Below are 18,282 nucleotides of genomic sequence, written 5' to 3'. Positions count from 1 at the left end.
TGTTTCAGTCCTGTGATTATGTTAGACAGGAAAAAAAAAAAAAAAAAGGCGTAAGGCAGGGAATCACCCCGAGGTAAAAAAAAAAAAACACTTAGAAAAAACAAGGAAACCAGTGAACAGAGCAATACCTATTTGGGGGGGATGTTTATCGTTTTTTGTGCCCTTATATGCTTGTTTCTGAGTAATCCCCTGTAGCAGGTGCCCGCAACGCGGTCGGTTGCGCGACGCCGCGCAGGCCGCAGGGCGCGCGCGGGGCCGCTCTCTCGGGCCCGGCCGGGCTGGCGCGGGCGCCTCACGGCTCCGCGGCGTCGCCGTGGCCCTGCGGCGCCCGCTCCCCGCTCCCCGCGTAGATGACCATGCTGGCCAGCGCCTCCGCGCCGCCGGGGGGCAGCGCTTTGGCTTTCAGAGCGGCACCGGCCTGCAGAACCGCCGGCGACTCGGCCGCCTCCACCACGGAGTGCGAGTAGACGCCGGGCTCGTCCTGCACCTCCGACGGCAGCTCCGTGACGATGTAGTGGGTCGTGCCGTCGGAGAAGCCGCCCTCGGGAGCCTGGGCCATGGCTTGAGCTACCATGTCCTCCGTGACAATAATCTGCGATATTTGCCCATCTGAATCAACTAAATCCATGTGCTCGCTCTGGATGCTGAGCGTGTGGCTAGCGGCTTCCTGCATAATGATCTGGGAGCCTTCTCTGGCTACCATGTGCACAGTGCCTTCCTCATTTACGATGACTTGAGTGACACCTTCCTTCATGAGCTGGTCGGCCGCGGCTGTATCGCACACAGCGAACTGGAGCACTCCTTGCACCATTTTCTTGAAGGCAGCCTGAGCTCTCTCCTGAGATGCAATTATAGCCGATGGGTGCACGACCTGCGTCACTACTTCCATGGGTTCGGCATCTTCCTGAGGCTCTTGAACTCCATGGAACATCTGTATTTCTTGTCCCTCGGAGTCACTGGGAACATTGGCCGTCTCTGGATTTGGCATTTGTAAGAAATCTTTGTGACTAGCCCTGCTTCTGTCAAGGAGTCCAGACTTGCTTTCCACCTCGCCCAGCTCCGTCACGGCACAGAGCAGGGCGTCCAGTGCTGAGGAGGCATCTGGAGGATGCCCCACAGCCTCAGCTGCATCTAAAACCTCCTGCTTCATGATCTGCTGCAGCACGGCACTGCTGGCGTCAGGAACTGCCTCCATAGGAAGGGCCTGGTCCACCTCGGGCCCCGTCACGGTGCTCTCCACCACGACGACCTGTGTGGCGCCTTCTGCCAGCTGCTCGGAGAGGATCTGCCCTGGCCCCACGCCGCCCACGTGCGGGCCGCCCTGGTTCGTGGCGATGACCTGCCCGTCCTCAGTGATGTGCACTACCCGCGCCATCTGGCCGGCCATGGCCAGTGTCTGCAGGGTGGCTGCAGCCGTCTCCTCCACAGAGGCATCAATGGCAAAATCGCCGTCGTACCCCTGGATAATGATGACTTGCTGGACCTGCTCGGGTGATGGAGGCTGCCTTCTGCTGCCCCGAAAGACCTTCTCTTTGACAGGAGAAACCTCTCCCAGCGCGGCCGCAGTGAAAGGACTGGTAGTTTCCACAAAGGTCGCTCCTTGCCCCTTCAGTCGACATTCGTAGGACTTGGATACAATGCCTGCAAAATAAAATACGCTGTTAGCAGGGCATCATGGAAAGTAGCAGCTCATAACTCCTGCAACTTAAAAGGAAAAGTAATCCTTGACAATTTTCAGATTTCCCTGGTACAGAAAGGGCTTGGGAAGGCTGGGGAAGTCCTTGCTGCTGAGACCACCCCTACCCCTACACCTGCCCATGCCCACATCCATACTTTAGTTCAGATTCAACTTGCCTCTACTTATACACATTTAAATCACACCTCTGGAATAACAGATGTCGTATCTTATCACTAAGACACATAGATACAGCACTGTTTGTCTAGGGTGAAGCAGTATTACTCTTATGGCCAAATTTCAGGCTAAGATTGTACTTTCCAAGCCTCCAAGGCACTTCTTGTGAACAGCAGGCACTGTACCTGACTCAAAAGGCCAAGAAAATTATTCCAAAGCTGCTCCAAGAGAGCTCTTTTATGTGAAGTATAGAGCTGTCAGACCCTCACACCCCAGAGAATTAAACTAGACTCTAAAAACCAGAAAGTCTCATTTGCTTAAAGGGAAGTTCACACTTGCAGGCTGTGTAACACTGAGACTGAGTACCTGGCACCTCGCAGGCTCCCGCAGCTTGGCAGGCCTAGGTGTGCACCAAGCTAAAATGCCACAATAAAATGAATCCTTAGAAGACTGGACTCTTGCTGGTCTCTTTAGTTATCTGCCTATTTATTTATCTTCTACTGCAAAGCTTCTGCTGGATAACTGCACTAGGAAGCATAAGAACTGATTTTGTTAAGCTGAAAGGCTGCATGTCATCTTTAGATGTCTAAACTGATGTTATGCAACTTTCTCCATCTTAGTTTGCAAGGCAGGTTATCTTTGGAAAAGAAAATTAACAATTTAAACCGCTAGAGTGTTTCCGAGAGATACTGCATGATAAATCTGGCACACGCGATTGAAGTACATTTTGTCAGGCATAAGCTCCACGGAAGCTGACTGTGGTATGAGTGGTTCTTACCCCACTTTTCCTGTGCTCTCTGTAGGCACTGACATTCACAAGACCCCCCAAAGAGCAGAAAAATAGGAAGAGGAAATCAACATAAAATGACAATTATCTTAGCTCCTCCACACTTTATAACGGAGCAGAAGTAATTAATTCTCTCAGGAATCTTGCTTTGTTGACATGATAAAAGAGGAGCCTGGCAGTGATGTGGCACAAAATCAAAATAACTCTGCAAATCATGCATTTTCCACGAGATTTCAAAATCAAAATAACTCTGCAATCATAATTTTCACTTGCACACTGCAAAATCATGGCATCTTTCTCATGTGATAACGATCATTTATATAGAGGATGCAGGATCACTGCATTTCAGAGAAGCCCTGGTCTGCAGAAGGGAGAGAAAAAAAATTCCCCCTGTTCTCGTGTCTTGGAATAAATGCCGTATGTGGGAATCTGTGCAACTCCAGCCTTTGCTCTGCAATCGAAAGGGAAGTCTCTTGGGTGAAGAGCTACCCAGTGAATCCCTTGCAGCACTGATAATTATGCCATTCTCACTGCTTGCTTAATCTATTTGAATCCAGAGGTGGGTTAAGCCACTTCCTGACCATTAAAGTAAACTACATGGGTAAATACTGCTGTCACTAAGGGGTGTGATGAAGCTTAACTACACCAGCATCTTAACCTCAGTTCAGTGCAACCCCAGCTATTCCATCACAGTTCATAAATGCGATTGCAGGTCCATCTTTTGATTCAGCAATTTAATAACTTCGAGTGCTGTCAGTACAGCTTTGAAAAATGGCTCCTATAAAATGTAACAGCCTCAATCAGATTGTAAAAGATTCACCCACTGAAGATTCTTCCATTTCAACTATAATGAATTAATGTTGAGCTATGTAGAAGTTCAAGTGTCATTTAAACTAATGTGAATCTACTGCAACTTTAAATTTTAACTGGACTATGACCAAGAATTTACTGGGAACATCAGCTTCAATTTTAGTGATTTTTCATGTAAATATGAATTGCAGATTTTACTGGTTTTCTTTTTGTTTTAACAGTGAAGAGCCAAGGAGGGAAGATATTTAGAAAACAACATATTTTGAGGCTTAGCTGCTATTATGACTTTGGAACAGTACATGTCTATAATGGCGCACTGCTATCCAACACAACATTTGTAGGAATTTCTATGTATTTAAGGAACATGTCACATTATTGGGCTGTATGTAGCAACAAATCATGTTTCCCTACTAAATTCTGGCTGCCTCTCACCCCCTCTTAAAAATGGGCAAAGAGAAGGGGTAAGTGTTGGCTGACATGGCATACACAAGCTGCAATACAAGCCCACATTAATATTGGGAAAACTGGACTTGTTGCTGACTGCATGTCATTGCAAATTAAGGAGATACACAAATAGGCATTAAAATGACAAAACATAATGATACGAGAACTCATATTCAGACAATTTGTAAAGAGGTGTTTCATATCTAGGGGTGCAATGATCACAGAACTGGTTTCTTTCCAAAAGTCTCTCATTTCAGCACAGCCATTATTTATCAGTTGGAGTCCGGAGCGACTGTTACTTTTTTATTTGAAAATGTCAAGATTTTTCAGACATTAAATCCATATTCGCAGGTTATTTTAATTCTCGGAGACCACAAACTCCCGAAATAGGGCTAAAAGACATGCTTTGATGTTTAATGTGCTTCTGGGAAACTACAAATAGGGTTTAGTACCTCTTTCCCTCTCTTTCGCTCAATACCTGACTTTCTTTTGTGCATCTGTTTTTTTCTTTCGTTACTGTCACCATTTGCTCCCCACAGAATAAATACCTTATTCTTTTGTTAAGCTTACATTTAATTAAAATGTACAGGATTTGTGCAGTAAACTCGAATGAAACAAATAAAACAAGGGCCCCCTCTCTTGAAGGCATACGTTGTGAATGAAAAATGTCATTACAGACTAAAAAATTTTGCAGTAAACAGGGCCTACAGAGAGAAGTTTCCCCCGTAATGACATCCATAAAATACACAAATGGCACTTTTAGTACCATCCTGAATATGGCATTTTCTGTGCTCTACACACAATCTAAATGGTTTGATCATAGAGCATAATACTCCATTGGGTTTATAGAACAATCAATGTTCCATAAAATGATGTATTTATCCAATAGTAGGCTCAGCAGTTACTGGTGTATGACATTGTAGGACACTGGCTTTGTACTGTTCAGCAGCACACATGCTGGCTGTAAAACTTATCTAACACTACTTCAACAACTTCATCTCATCTGTGTCAAGTAATTTGTTGAAGCCTCAGCTCGGTTTAAAAAAACTTGTAATAAAAATTCATAGAATTTTCAGGAGAATGAAAGCGGGTGACAATGGAAAGGTCACATTGTGTCTCCACGCGAGGGGTCAGGGGCCACCGGCGGTTCTAAAACAGCGAGTAGATTTCATGCATCGCGTAGCAGGTAAAGACGGCCCTGAAGGGACGCGGCTCCGAGCGAGGCGCCGCGACGCCGCTCCTCGTGCCGCAGGCACCGCGCTGGCCGCCGCGGGGCGTCGCGTGGGCACCGCAAGGGCAAACCCGGCACTTGAGAGCTCCCTCCTGGCTCGCGGAACAGCAACACCTACAGCTTCATACTTCAGTCTTTAGGGACATTATTGATTGACAAATACTAATATCTGATATCTTCTAAGATGCAACTATTATTAGATAAGGCAAATACAAAGAAGGACTTTTTGATGAAATTAAGTACAACCTCCAAGGAATTTAAATGACATATATAATTACACTTATATTGGCCACATTAACAGTCAAGACAAACTGTTCCCATCAAACGAACTAGCAAGTGAGTCTTGTATTTTGAAAGCTGCTTACTGACAGGACAATATTTTGAATAGTACAATAAATAACTCCACTGCTCAGATTCATAAAGGCATAATTCAGGCCCTGAGGAAGTGCTAGAATTCTGCATTTCATTTTTCCTTCTTTGCTGACCACCACTTCCATTAATTAAGCGCATCCTAAGAATTGGTGCCTAATGTCATCACCTTGGAATTTTCCTTGATTTTGGGACACCACAATAATATACCCCAGTTTTCAGATATTCATCTCAGCTCTTTAACGAGGAACTCTCCTTCTTGCAAGGTTTTTATCTAGAAGCAGTGCATGGGCCAACATTTTCAAGACCAGCCAGTTAGGCTAGTAAAGAAAAGCGGTTGAGAAGGCTTGTTCTTGTCTTCTACTGACGGAGAGAAAATGGGATGAATCGCTGGTTAGAAACCAGAATGGATAGAAGAAGTAAAATAAATCAGCAAATCAGAACGACTCTGTCAGAAGTGTTACGTCCACAAAGACGTTTGTAAAGCCATGCTAATAAGCAAACATACAGGGCAACTAACAGTTCTCTAAGAGACCTAAAAGAAACTCATCATTGACACCAGATATTTAAATCTAAAGATATCAGTACAATAACCATTTTTTTTCGCCGATGCTATTACTGTAAAAAAAAAATTAAGAAAAATAATTTCCAAATAATGTTGATTGTTCATTTTATACTTAAAAATCCAGTAATATCAGATCTAAGGCTCGAAATCAAAATATCCTTGGCTTCTAGCTTTGTCCTTAACCAGTCCATCATGTTTAGAAACTTCAAGGTCTTCTAAGAACTGCTTGACAAAAGCATGAAGTTTTAATCTTCCAGTAGCTTACACAAAGAAGGAAATGTCCTTCTAGCTTCCTTAATATGTAAATGGCAGTATTTATGTATTTCTTTTTTCTTTTGAAAACCAGACTAAAATTTCCTGCTTGTTACTTTACTTTTACCTCTCATAGCTTGGAGGACTATTTCAACAGCAACAATAAATAAACAAGCAAAAAAAATCACCAAAATAAACAGCAGAGCAATTTGGTTCAGGTTTTTAGGCAGTTTGGTTTGGTTCAGTTTCCCTCCAGTGCCTAATTAACCTTTAGGAAAAGGATTTCTTTGAGAAAAAAATCAGGTTTTCTTTGCCTGCGCTCAAGGTCAAAAGTAATACTCCATAGCCTAGTGCAAGTGAAGCTATGCAAACAAAAAACTATCCTTCCCCAAAATTCCACTGATGATGATAAATATGTGCCACGAGAAAGCGTGGACACCATAACCTTGACTGAGATTTTCTCCTGGACCGCTTTTTCTCTTTTTGCCATTTTCCATTTTACCCATTTGCCTCTGCGCAAGGTTTATAATCTCAAGCCCTACTTGTGAACAAAAACCTCACCGCAGTATACACAGCCATTACTTGTAGGGCCAAGCTGGGTTGGGAATATATTCAGATTATTTTAGCTGGCTCTTATAGTGTGATTTAGCAGCCAGGGACAAGGACACGAGCCTGCCTGGGCATTTCTCTGCAGCTTCAAGGGCTGCAACAGCTTCAAGGGCTGCACGGGCCGTCAGTTTGGGAAGAGCTGACATTGATGCCCCTTCTGCCATAACCCTCTCAGTGCAACTGGGAAGTGCGTTGGTAACACTTCTGCATCAGAATTCGGATTTCTAGAGGTTCGGGCTGTACCCTGGTCATATTGGAGAATTCGGTTTCCTGGGCAGGCAGAGCATATAACAATATGAAAAATAATGTAAAAGATAATATGAAAAAATAAGAAAACAACCCACAAGCACTGATCATAAGAAACGTATCTGGATTTTTAAAATAGGTCTCATCCCAGACAGTAATTAGTTTGTTATGAAGAAGTAACAAAACACTTTTTGTTATTATTATCTCAGCAAGGGCTTTTGTTTTTCATGAATATATACATTTGGACCCTGCTCTTATAAACATTTATTTATCAAGAGTACTGCTTGCTGCCATAGTTAGCCTCAATAGTCTCAAAGGGACTGAACATGGTAGCTTGCATTATGCACTGTGTTTGCATAATCAGGCCCTTGGGATTAGCAATTCTGAAATGGGCTAGTCCTTTCCGACATTTGATGTACATATATGCACTGAAGAGAAGCGAAACTTGTAAGGGGTTTATAAAAGGAAACATCTTTTTTTTTTTAAAAAAAAAATATCAAGCAGGAATTATATTCTTCTGTACATCTACCAAATATGGGTATCTGCATTCATTCATTTATTTATTCTGATTGATGCACCCATTCAGGAAAAAGGAGCACCTGTCCTTTGCTTCAGGGTGTATCTCAACACATTGGAAAAGCAGAGCAGATTTTAGGGTGGATGCTTGGGAATAACTAGAAATAGAGAGGTTCCTTAGTTATTTTTGCTAGTTAAGATAACAGAAGCTACTATTTACAGCGTGATAGTCATATCTGTATTTCATTTATGAATTCAACTATGTTATAGTGTATATTCATATCTTCCAGAGTAAATTACAGGAAATAATCATTTGTCTTCATTGTAGACACTTTTGCATGTATAGTAGAAAACAAACCTCTATTCAATAACTGCACAGAGGCACCATTAAAATCAAATTTACAGTAAACAGAACCTGCAGCTGGGGTAAAACACTAACTGTTAGTATTTTAATTATCAGCGAAGCTTTTGGAGGTCTAACATCTGCTCATAGCCAAATGACAGCAGCTGCTTGTGTACACTTAAAACAATGTGAATTTCTTCTACAAATATTAAAACGAATTGTATGTTCTGTGCTCATTGTAGCCACATTCCTATTAAGCTGCTTAAGTCTATAGGGCATGTTGAACTTCTTTCTTAAGGCAAATTCACAGAGGGCTGACCTCTTCAAAAGAATGAGAGGCGAAGACAGCAGAAATACTTGAGTCTGTAAATTGAAAATGTTTAGAGACGGTCCTAGAGGTCACCCTCTGCCAAGATGTTGCTGGTAAACGCTAACAAAACCTCATCGGTGAGTCCTGCTCATTGTGCACCACCGTGACTCCAAGGACAGGGCTTCTCAGCGTGCGAGGGGCGGGAAGCTATGGGAGGGGGTACAGCAAAAGCTAACGTTCATCAGATAAGGAGAAGCAATTAATGCACTTATCGTTAGCTTTATCTCATCAGATAAGCCTACTGTTTTGACAATCAAAGCACCTGAGGAATGAGCATATTCTGTTTTACAGACTTCAGCAAATCCTACTGGAATGAGCACTGATTCAGATGATTAGAAGGAATAATCTGTCTGGAAGGAGGGGCTATGCTGGGATGAAGTGAGATCAGCTGAAGCTGCTGAAGAGGGTAACCCACAAAACTCAACTCTGTCATTCTTGACTGGGATGCTGAGATACAGCCCATACACTCCTTTCCCTCTTTCACCTGCTGGGAATACAAGTAGGCAAACCAAAGGAGTAATGAACACCTGCTCAAATGGTAGTGTTTGGTAGGGTGTGAGAGAGGGAGCATTGCAACCAGCTTCAGAAGCAAATAAGGAGGTAATAACTGTCTGCATAAGGAGCTTTTAATGTTTTTCCTTAAAACTGCCTTTAACTCATAACTGGATCAATGGAGAAAGAGACAGTTCTTTGCTTTTAGAGCATCATATATATCGCCAGTGGCTAATAATATTTATATATTATTTTCATAATAGATTTAAAGCTGGAAAGGAACACAGTGATCATTTAGTCTGAAAGCTGAAGGTCATGCCACCTTTAAAAAAATGATTAGACCCTTCAATTGCATATGTGTAACCACAACATAGGATCAATCACCAGGATAGCTGTGCCCTGACTGAAACATGGCATAAGATAAAAGTGAATTAATTATCAAGGCAGTTGCTGAGCTTTTGACATGAGAGACAGAAAATTTCCCACCCCAAAGGTCAATCTCAGTGCAATGAATCCAACTACTTATGTGAAAGATACAACAGGACTTGTTATAGGTGGCCTCAACAGCACAAAGGCCTTCCCCTCCACTTGCACCATCTTTCCTTCTCAATACTGATGTCACCAAGGCCTATAATGCCTAAAATGATGGTCATCAAGAAGAACGTTGATTTTTCTGATCCTATAAATGTTGCCATTTCAGTTCAGAGTGTCACAGGCTCAGCAATAACTACAGGATTATTTCAGTGCCGTGAAGCAGAGCACCTGCGGGTTCGGGAAGGTGGGATGGGAAGTGGGGACTGGGGAGATGGGTAAGTCTCTTACAGCACTACCAGGGGTCAGGTCTGTCACAGAGCCTTCTTTTCATGATTCACCTCTGGTGAAGGATGGAAGCAGCGTGTTTCCAGCGTATCTTCAGAGGAAGAGCTGTTCATATCATTGACCCTTCTACTGACAGAAATATATTTTCAGTGCTACTGATACAGTGGTGCTTAAATGAGCTGTCTTCCAGTTTCAGTGTTAGAAAGCACCAGGCCGACCGTAGATAAAACAAGACAGAAGACACCAGAGGTGGTGCATGCAGAGCCATCCCTGAACGCTGCTGACGTTGGAATTGCTAAGGTGGTGTGTCATGGAAAGCACAAAGTAAATTATTGCACTGCAGCTCTGTATAAGGAATCAGAAGCTTATTCCAGTTGCTTCCAGTCAGCCGCAAAGTTGTGCTTTCTAGATCTGAATAATCCTCATGTTACATCGCCAGTAAAACTATTGAAATAGTGAGTTAGAAATAGGAATCAGTGTTTTCAGGTGGAATACACAGCTAATACTAAACTGGGAGGAAGTGTTAACATTATTAAACAGAAAAACAGGACATAAGCAAATACAGAAACAACAACATAAGATTCCACTTGCGCCAGTGCATACAAATACTTGTGGAGAAAATAAATATGCAAAAATGACATTCAATGAGAGATAACGTCCCCTGAGAATTGTAAGGCTGAAGAAATCTCTAGCATGATAGTGGGCATCGAATTAGATGCAAGCCTATGAAGTGATACAGCAGAAAAAGAAAACAGGCCAAAGCAGCGCTTCCTAATCGCACATTCAAAGATATCCTGTCTCCTGCAGATAGCTCTGGTACAGCCACAACTGAATTATGTCTGGACCTCTCTCGTGGAGAGATATTGACTACAGGATATTCAAAGTAAAACAAAGCGAAACCAAAATTATTAGAGGGGTGACTTGAATGAAGTATTGAAGGTTTAAATACATGTATTACGGCTACAACAATCTAGTGTTTTTGACCTGAATGCTAAAGTGATGGAGGAGATTCTTTGTCCCTTTTGGGAGAGCACAATCTGATTTAAGCAGTGCAGCAGTAAAAAATACAAACATTATTGCTGAGAGAAATTTGGGCATGGTGACTAACAGCAACCCTGTTCAGCTACCTGGGCCCTCCAGCCCCTGTGATGAAATAAGCTGACCAGGCAGTAGTTACGATATAGCTGGATCTGAGTCCCAGTGGAAAATCTATTCCAATACAGAGCAGTTCAGCGCAACGTTGCACATCATCCTGCAGGAAGTAATTGGTTAAATTTTGCCAGCAACTCTCTTCTGAACTAAAGTTCACCCACGACTGTGGCGCCTTGAGTCTTAAATCTCCAAAGAATTTGTAATGACTGTCAATCACATGAAGCACAAGGCCTATTCAAATATGGACTGGTAAACAAACCCTGCTATCCTGTCTTTAGCCTTTTTTTAATTTCTTCTTCCTGAGGCTCAATTTGGACTAGAAAAAAAAAAACAGTATTTTGAAACTTATTAGAGATCACATTTATCTAATATATTTTAAATGCCACTTAGCTCTTACTTTTGATAGTACTTTTCAAAGATTTATTATGTATCTGTCTAAAACTGATGCCAAATGATGTTTAAAAGCATGTTAATTAAATGATGCCAAATGATTTAAAAACACCATAGTTCCTAGTGTACTTATCCGTAACATGTTGCACAATCCATCTACATTAGTGAATGCACTTATTATTCTATCCTTACATAGAAACTGCTACAACACTGTTAGTGGTAACATATGGGGGCCTCGAGCACTATTACTATTGTTGGAACTTAGTTCACATTTTTCAGAGCAGCAGAATGAAAACTTCAGAGGAAAGTATGATCATTTTTGTGAAAGCTGTAAAGCTATTTATATGTTACAGGATAGAGATCAGATAACCCCCACCCCACCTCCAAAAAAGAAAAGGAGCCTGAGAAATCTAAAAGTAAATCCCCAAATGATCTGATTTTCAAAAATGTTTAGAAACTAACAGCTCCTGCTTATAGTTATGTGAAAGTATTCTTATCTCATTTTTTAACTACTTTCTACTTTTTCCATGTACTTTAGTTTAATGAACTGACAGTTTCCTAACTCCTAGAGCATACTGGCAAAGTGCACAGCAGGAAACACAACTGATTTCAAAGATGTGCAGACTAAAGAGCTCCTGAGCAGCCAGTGCCACCATGGGTGGACGCAGCTGTTAGGAGTCGCAGGCAGAACTTATGTAGAGATACAAGCTCTTACATGCAAGATGTGAGCATCTTGCACAGAGATTTCATACCAGTACCCTAGGGTACCAGTTCCAGTGCTTCAAAATGCAGTGAGGGTCTCTGTTCCTTCTGGCATGTCCTCGAGCACCCTTGTAACACTGTTTAGGTGCTTCCACTGAAATAAAAAGGTTCTGAAGCTGTCTTTATCATATTATTTTCTTTACCAAAAGAGAATACACATATCAAAATGTATGTAGACAGAAGGCAACACCAGTAAATTAGGCGGAGTCCAAAGCGGTTCAGAATAGTCCAATAATCTCAAAGGCCAAAAATAATATACATATATATATTCATGTGTTATTCCATTAGGGTCTCTTTCACAATACAGTGAATTTTATGCAAGTTTTTTTGGATATGTGTATCTAGACCTGACTTCCTAAATACAGAATTAGGAAGTGCTTTCTACTGGTGCTAAACACATGCAAATGCAAACTCAACAGAATGCATTTAAAACATAATGGCATTTGCCTAACCATGTGCCTTTATAATGTCTTATAACCTCCTGAATTGCTAAGAATCAGTAATAAAATAAAAAATTATTATTCTAATTTTGCAGGCAGAGAGAGGCAAAGCAACACAAAGTGCACTGCTGGGGTCACACAAGAATTCCCAGGTGAACCGAGCCCCAGCTTTGTGTCTTAATCATAGGATGCTCATTGCTTAGAAGAACCTTGTTGTCAGCTCGTGGAGTTGAGGTACTCCGTTTACCCACGTGAAGCACTGGGCACATCCCTGCGATCCTGCTGACAGTGCCCTGCCAGTGAATCAGCCTTAGGTCCACGAGCAGAGAGGAGAGCAGTGTCCCCCTGCAATGAGGAATGCCGCGCTGCAGTCTCTGCTGAGATGGTCGTCGGTGTCCACGGACACTATCTGCAATCACGGAATTGTATGAGATGGAAACTGGGTCCTTAGGAAAAGGTCTCAGAACACCAGCTCATCTCGCGCACGTCTGCTGGCAGAGTTCTGACCATCACGATTCACATCGGTAAGAAAGGGCCTGTAGTCAGGGTCTGGGAAAGTAAGCGTACAGCTAATACTGAGAAGAGCCTTAAACACTTTACTAAGTAGACGCCTCAGCCTCCAGTCTAAGATTTATTTAAAACAGAGACTTAAAACTCTTTACCTTCTGCTTTAAATGGGCCAAAGCAGAACTGCCTGTCCTCAGAGAAAGGCAGTCACAAAGATAGCTTAAAAGAACTTTTACAACGGGCCAAATGATTCTCTTTTAAGCTCTAATAGCCTAAAAGATTTAGGCTGGTCCTAGCTATGCTGAGTGATTTTATGAATGCATTCAAATGCATCAGCCTAACCCCTTTTGAATTACCACCTAATCTAATAAATGAGTAATAATATTTCTTTTAAAGGGTTAAAGTAAATTATATATTAACTACATATTTTTATAGTTCGGTAAATACTTAAAGTCCCATATATATTTTTTGGCTATACTTAAGAGCATAGTATGGAAAAATGTTGATAAACGTCACACAGTAGGCCGATAGGGCTATTTATATATTTGCACTCTCTAACAATGCTATGCAAACTTTCAAATCTGGTCACGGGCAGCTTTAACAAACACCTGCACTTCAGAGAGTGCAGTCTACTTAACAGCACAGAAACGAAACCTGTTCTCGGAGCACTGGAAGAAGTACACTTCAGCTTTTCCAGCCAGCAAGCAGTGGAACAGTTTGCTAGAATCCAGCCTCCTCCTTTCCCTCCTCATTCTCCCAGTTCGCACTGAAGAGGATCCTTGCTGAATTCAGGCATTCCCTCCATAACGAAAGAGCAAGCAAAAATCCAGGCTGACAAACAGAGTGGTTAGCAGGAGGGCTAAAACATCAGACGACACCAAGCTGTGGTGCTCCACGTTCTGGGTGCACCTCCTGGTATCTGCACGCTGAACAGAAGGTGCTGATTAAACTTCCACTGCCCTTGGTGTTATGAAACCTGCTTATCCAAGAGACTCCCCTTCTCCTCACGCATCCGGCCAACACGCTCACCCTGTGCTCTCCGGCCTTCCACAGCTCCCTGCGTAGGGCTGTTTCCATGACAAAGATACAGCCCCTCTCAGCCAGTGTATCACAACCTTCCCGAGCACCTCTCCTGCTGCGCACACACTCACACTCACACTTGTGTGTCTCATCACACACAAGAAAGGCAGAACAAAAGCACCCCCCCCTCTCGCCCCTACAAAAATTATATTGTAGATATGTAGATTAATGGGCTGGTTCTGGCATCTCAGTTCAAATGGATTTACAACCACCGTGTTTAGCCCTGTGTGATTTCAAATAGAATTACTTCTGATGAATTTGAATGCAAATTCACAAAGCATTAAAACAAACCATGTTTAAACTCGTTGGTTCATCAGATGCAAATATTGTGCATTAAGCAGGGAATACCCATTCATGAAAATAATGAAAACTGACACCAATATAATAAAATCATCACAGGTTTATGGATTCTGGGACTTAAACAAGCCATACCCTTGCTTCTCCTAACTGATTAAAAGCTTCTTTGCAGTTTATGTTTGATCTGCAATTCAGAAACAAATTACTTCAGTCTTTGAGCCAGAACCTCAGCAAACTGCTCGGATGTTCCAGCTGGGGGCTGTGTGGGAAGAAGGGCTGGAGAAGGAGGGAAGGCCGTGGGGGCAGGGAGGCCGCGATGGCAGTTGCGAGCGAGCTGCGCGGCAGAGGCGGCGCTCGGAGGAGCGGAGGCTCCCGGGCTCTGCCGGCCGCGCGAGCAGCGCCGCGCTCAACAAAAGGCGGCGGCGATGCCACCGGGCACTTGTGTTTTACAGAGCTGGCACAGACGGGTCTGTCACGCTGCGCGCGTCATTTTCGTGGAACCTCGGCCACCTTCGCGTTGCGCCGTGTCTGTGGGCGAGGGGCTGAAGTGCAGGCGGGCAGCGCATTGCCGGTTATTTCTGGGATCGTCCCGCAGCGAGCCAGCAAAAATGAATGCAGCCATGTTCCAGCTGATAAAGGGGATGTGCGGAGTTGCATCTAAGCGGTATATATAGTGTGGTCCTCCCATTAATCCCCACTCTCCAATTATCATGAACAAGCTTTCATTTTCAGCTAGATGACAACAGTCTACCCTCAAAGTTTTCAGTAAAATCATTGTATCTAGATATTAAATTCTTCTCATAATGATCACATTTAAACCAACAAAGCATTCCTCACTGAGGCATATACTGCTGATAACGCACTATTTTGCTGCACAATCAATGCAGTATAAAAAGTTCTTTGCTGCATCATGATCTACTCCAATTTGTGTATAAATTGCACTTGTAATAAAAGGAAATGTAATGCCATTTTACTTAAATAACAGTTCCAAAGGACTTTGGAGATAATGTTGCTAACATACAATAAAAAATGAGGGGAATTGCAATAGCTCTTACTCAGAATCACTGTTTTTCTTTTTTCTTTTTAATCAATTCGCACCAACATTAACTATTTCAAAACAAAATACATGGAGTTTTACAGGTTGGGTTGGTCTGAGGGCAGTTTGTTTTGCAGTGCTCAGTTACCTTTTCCACTCCCTTCTGGATGTGCAGCAAACAAACACCAGAAAGCCCAGCCTCCTGAATAACTTCTTCCATCACGTCAACCAGTCTCCCCAGGAAAGCTCTGACTTTTGAGGACAGAGATATTGAGTGAATATATCCAACTAACTCTGATATCCTTGTGCATTTTCAAGTGTGACTGTCTCAAGTTGCATACCCAAGTCCATAGAGGCCCTGGGCATTCATATAAGGCAACATGCAACAGTTCTGACAATGGAGCTGACGCTGGTGCACAGGGAAAATTTAGAAGCAATCCAGTACCCAATGACTCAGCTTTTAAAAACCTTTCCTGGCTGGGTAGTAGATCAAGAATTTTCCATTTGTATGGCAACCCTGCAATTTATACCTATGACTTTGCTATCTATCTGCAGTGTTCAGAGGTTAAGAGTAAAATCATGGCCACATTCAGGTCATGGAGTAAATTCCAATTGCTTCACAATGTATTTAATAAAATAAAAAATTTATCCTTTACCATTCAATAGCAGTACTCTGAGATCTATCCTGCCTTCCAGCAGGCTTTTAGGATGTTGGTTATAGCCCATCCAAGTCCTGAGTCACCTGGGATGGTGACTGTGTCAAAGGCTGTTGCTCTTCTCAGGCCATTCATTGTGACTGCTGCTAGCAGCAGTTCTTGGGCTAGACTTGCTTTGTAACAGTGAGAGAGAGATGTCTGTCACATTTTCTTATTGATTCTGAAACTGCTCCTAAAAATGGACCAAAATAGCTTTTGATTACAGGTATTCTTCTGAGAACCACAAGGCAGGTGAAGAGTTCTTGTTTTTTTCCTCATGGTTTATTGGTTGAGTTCTTGAGTGCTGCTGAGAAGCTGCTGTAGCATTAATTTAATTTTCGCTAGTTGAAGTGATGTATCAAGATAGCCTGGCTTTAAGAGCTGCTGAATGTCAGCACAAACTGAACCTCGCTGTGTGTCTTCTTTTTTTTCAGCAGTGTATGAAGAGGGGAGAAAGACAGCATTCCAGCCTAAGGGACCACCTTAACACGTATTGGAATAAACATCCTGGCATGTAGTGCATTCCGCAGTAAGTACCAGTCTGAACACTCAGATGTTCAATTAGGACTTTGTATATGAGCATTTAGTTTAGAAAGTGGATCTCACGGCATATATATACATAGATAGGGTTACCCACTTAGCTCGGAAAGCCCCGCTCCCGTTTTAAAAGCTGCTTGTCACTGCAGTGCAATTTTGAAGCAAAGTGGCATGTTTGGTGTTCTCATTTGCATGACAATACCCAGAATGCTCTAACTCACAGCTATTTCATGGAAGGGCTGACGCGTTCAAGCTTTCAAAAGAAACCCAAATCATGTGGGTGTACTGGTTATATTGTTATTTTTCCTCTTTTTTTTTTTAAAAAAAAGGATCATACTTGATAGGTAGAACTGCTAAAATGGCTAGTCATTACAGATAACTAACCTGTGCCTCATCAGCATCTATCAGAAATCAGAATTACAGCTGGTAGCTTGGCTAGAGCCTAGCGCATTCACTGATCGCTCATCAGCTGATTCCTCCGTGCGTCTGCTTTAAGTGTTGACATCAGTCATCAAGGTTTCTGTGAGGAGCTGTCACAATACATTAACTTTAAATTAGAAAATCTAAACAGCCTACAAAGACCGGATAGAGAGTAAGAAGAGAGTTGATCAAAATGGACTTTGCTCCTCTTGCCCTTTTCTCCTCTCTCACGGTTCGCTACGTAAAACACAGGCACTGCGTTGGCTTCCACTGCAGTGGGGAGTATCACAGACTGCTCTACTGCGGGGATCTCACTGCTGAGAAGCTGTAACACTAATTGTCAGTTTCCCGTGATCAAAGTAATTTGGTTAAATAATTGGTTTACATTTACTATATTTTATTATTTGCCTCACAAAAATAAACGCTACAACAAAAGATCATCAGAAGAGGAGGGGACACAATGGTGACAACACCAATATGGTGCCGACATATGGAGCAATATGTGTGTTTTGTGCGTACGAGCAGAGGCGTGAAGCTCCAGCTTTTTGCAGAACAAAAGTTTACAGGTTAAAGGTACCTGAGTTAGTTAATTGAGCCTTGCGATAGGAGCGTGCTGGTGCGTGTGCCAGCAAGGAATGAGGATGCGGCAGGCTGCACAGCGCTGAAAACTCTCCAGCCATTGGATTTTGCCCCTGAAATCAATTCTTATTTTAAAGAACACTTCTAAAATACTGATTAAGTAGTGATCACTTATTACTTTTTCTTGATAAATGATGGCCTTTCCTGTTTTCTATTTATCAGTTACGTTACGTCTGCACTCCCACATGAAACAATGGCTTTTCTCCACTGGAAATCAGGTTGATGACATCACGATAACCCTTCAAGCCATTCCTGGCTTTTCAGATTTTTTTTCTTTCCTTTATTTTATATAATATATGGATTTGACCACAATTTTTACAGCTCCTCCCTGGATGCAGAGAGGGAACGCAGTAACTAAGTGCCTGCAGCGGTCGACAGAAGCTGTTTCCTTTAACCTCCCTCTAGACTACCAGGCGTGAAGAACGGCTGCAACATTTTTCTTTAGCCACCAGAGAAACTCTTTTTCTTTTTTCAAACTGTCTCTAGAACAGCTTCACTCAGGCCACGCCGCTGACGGACTTTGCTAAAAATTCTGCCAGAATGGCTTAAATTCAAAAGTAATTAAAGGCCTCTGAATAACTTGTAAGCCAAGGGAGTGGTGTAACACCGACTAATTACGGCG

At 42.6% G+C, this 18,282-nt stretch overlaps 1 protein-coding gene across 1 annotated transcript in view; it reads right to left on the bottom strand.

Moving 5' to 3' along the window:
• Positions 1–292: 292 nt before the first annotated feature.
• ZNF407 (zinc finger protein 407) overlaps positions 293–18,282 on the bottom strand; it is a 317,252-nt gene continuing 299,262 nt past the window's right edge. The window contains exon 9 of the mRNA XM_088535667.1: positions 293–1,641. Within this exon, the coding sequence (XP_088391793.1) occupies positions 293–1,641 (1,349 nt within the window). The remainder of the gene's footprint in view (positions 1,642–18,282) is intronic.

The sequence above is a fragment of the Tinamus guttatus genome, unplaced genomic scaffold, assembly GCF_059628265.1.
Source record: "Tinamus guttatus ecotype Peru unplaced genomic scaffold, ASM5962826v1 Tinamus_guttatus_pri_ptg000639l, whole genome shotgun sequence".
NCBI classification, from domain to species: domain Eukaryota; kingdom Metazoa; phylum Chordata; class Aves; order Tinamiformes; family Tinamidae; genus Tinamus; species Tinamus guttatus.
This window is presented reverse-complemented; position numbering and strand designations above follow the sequence as displayed.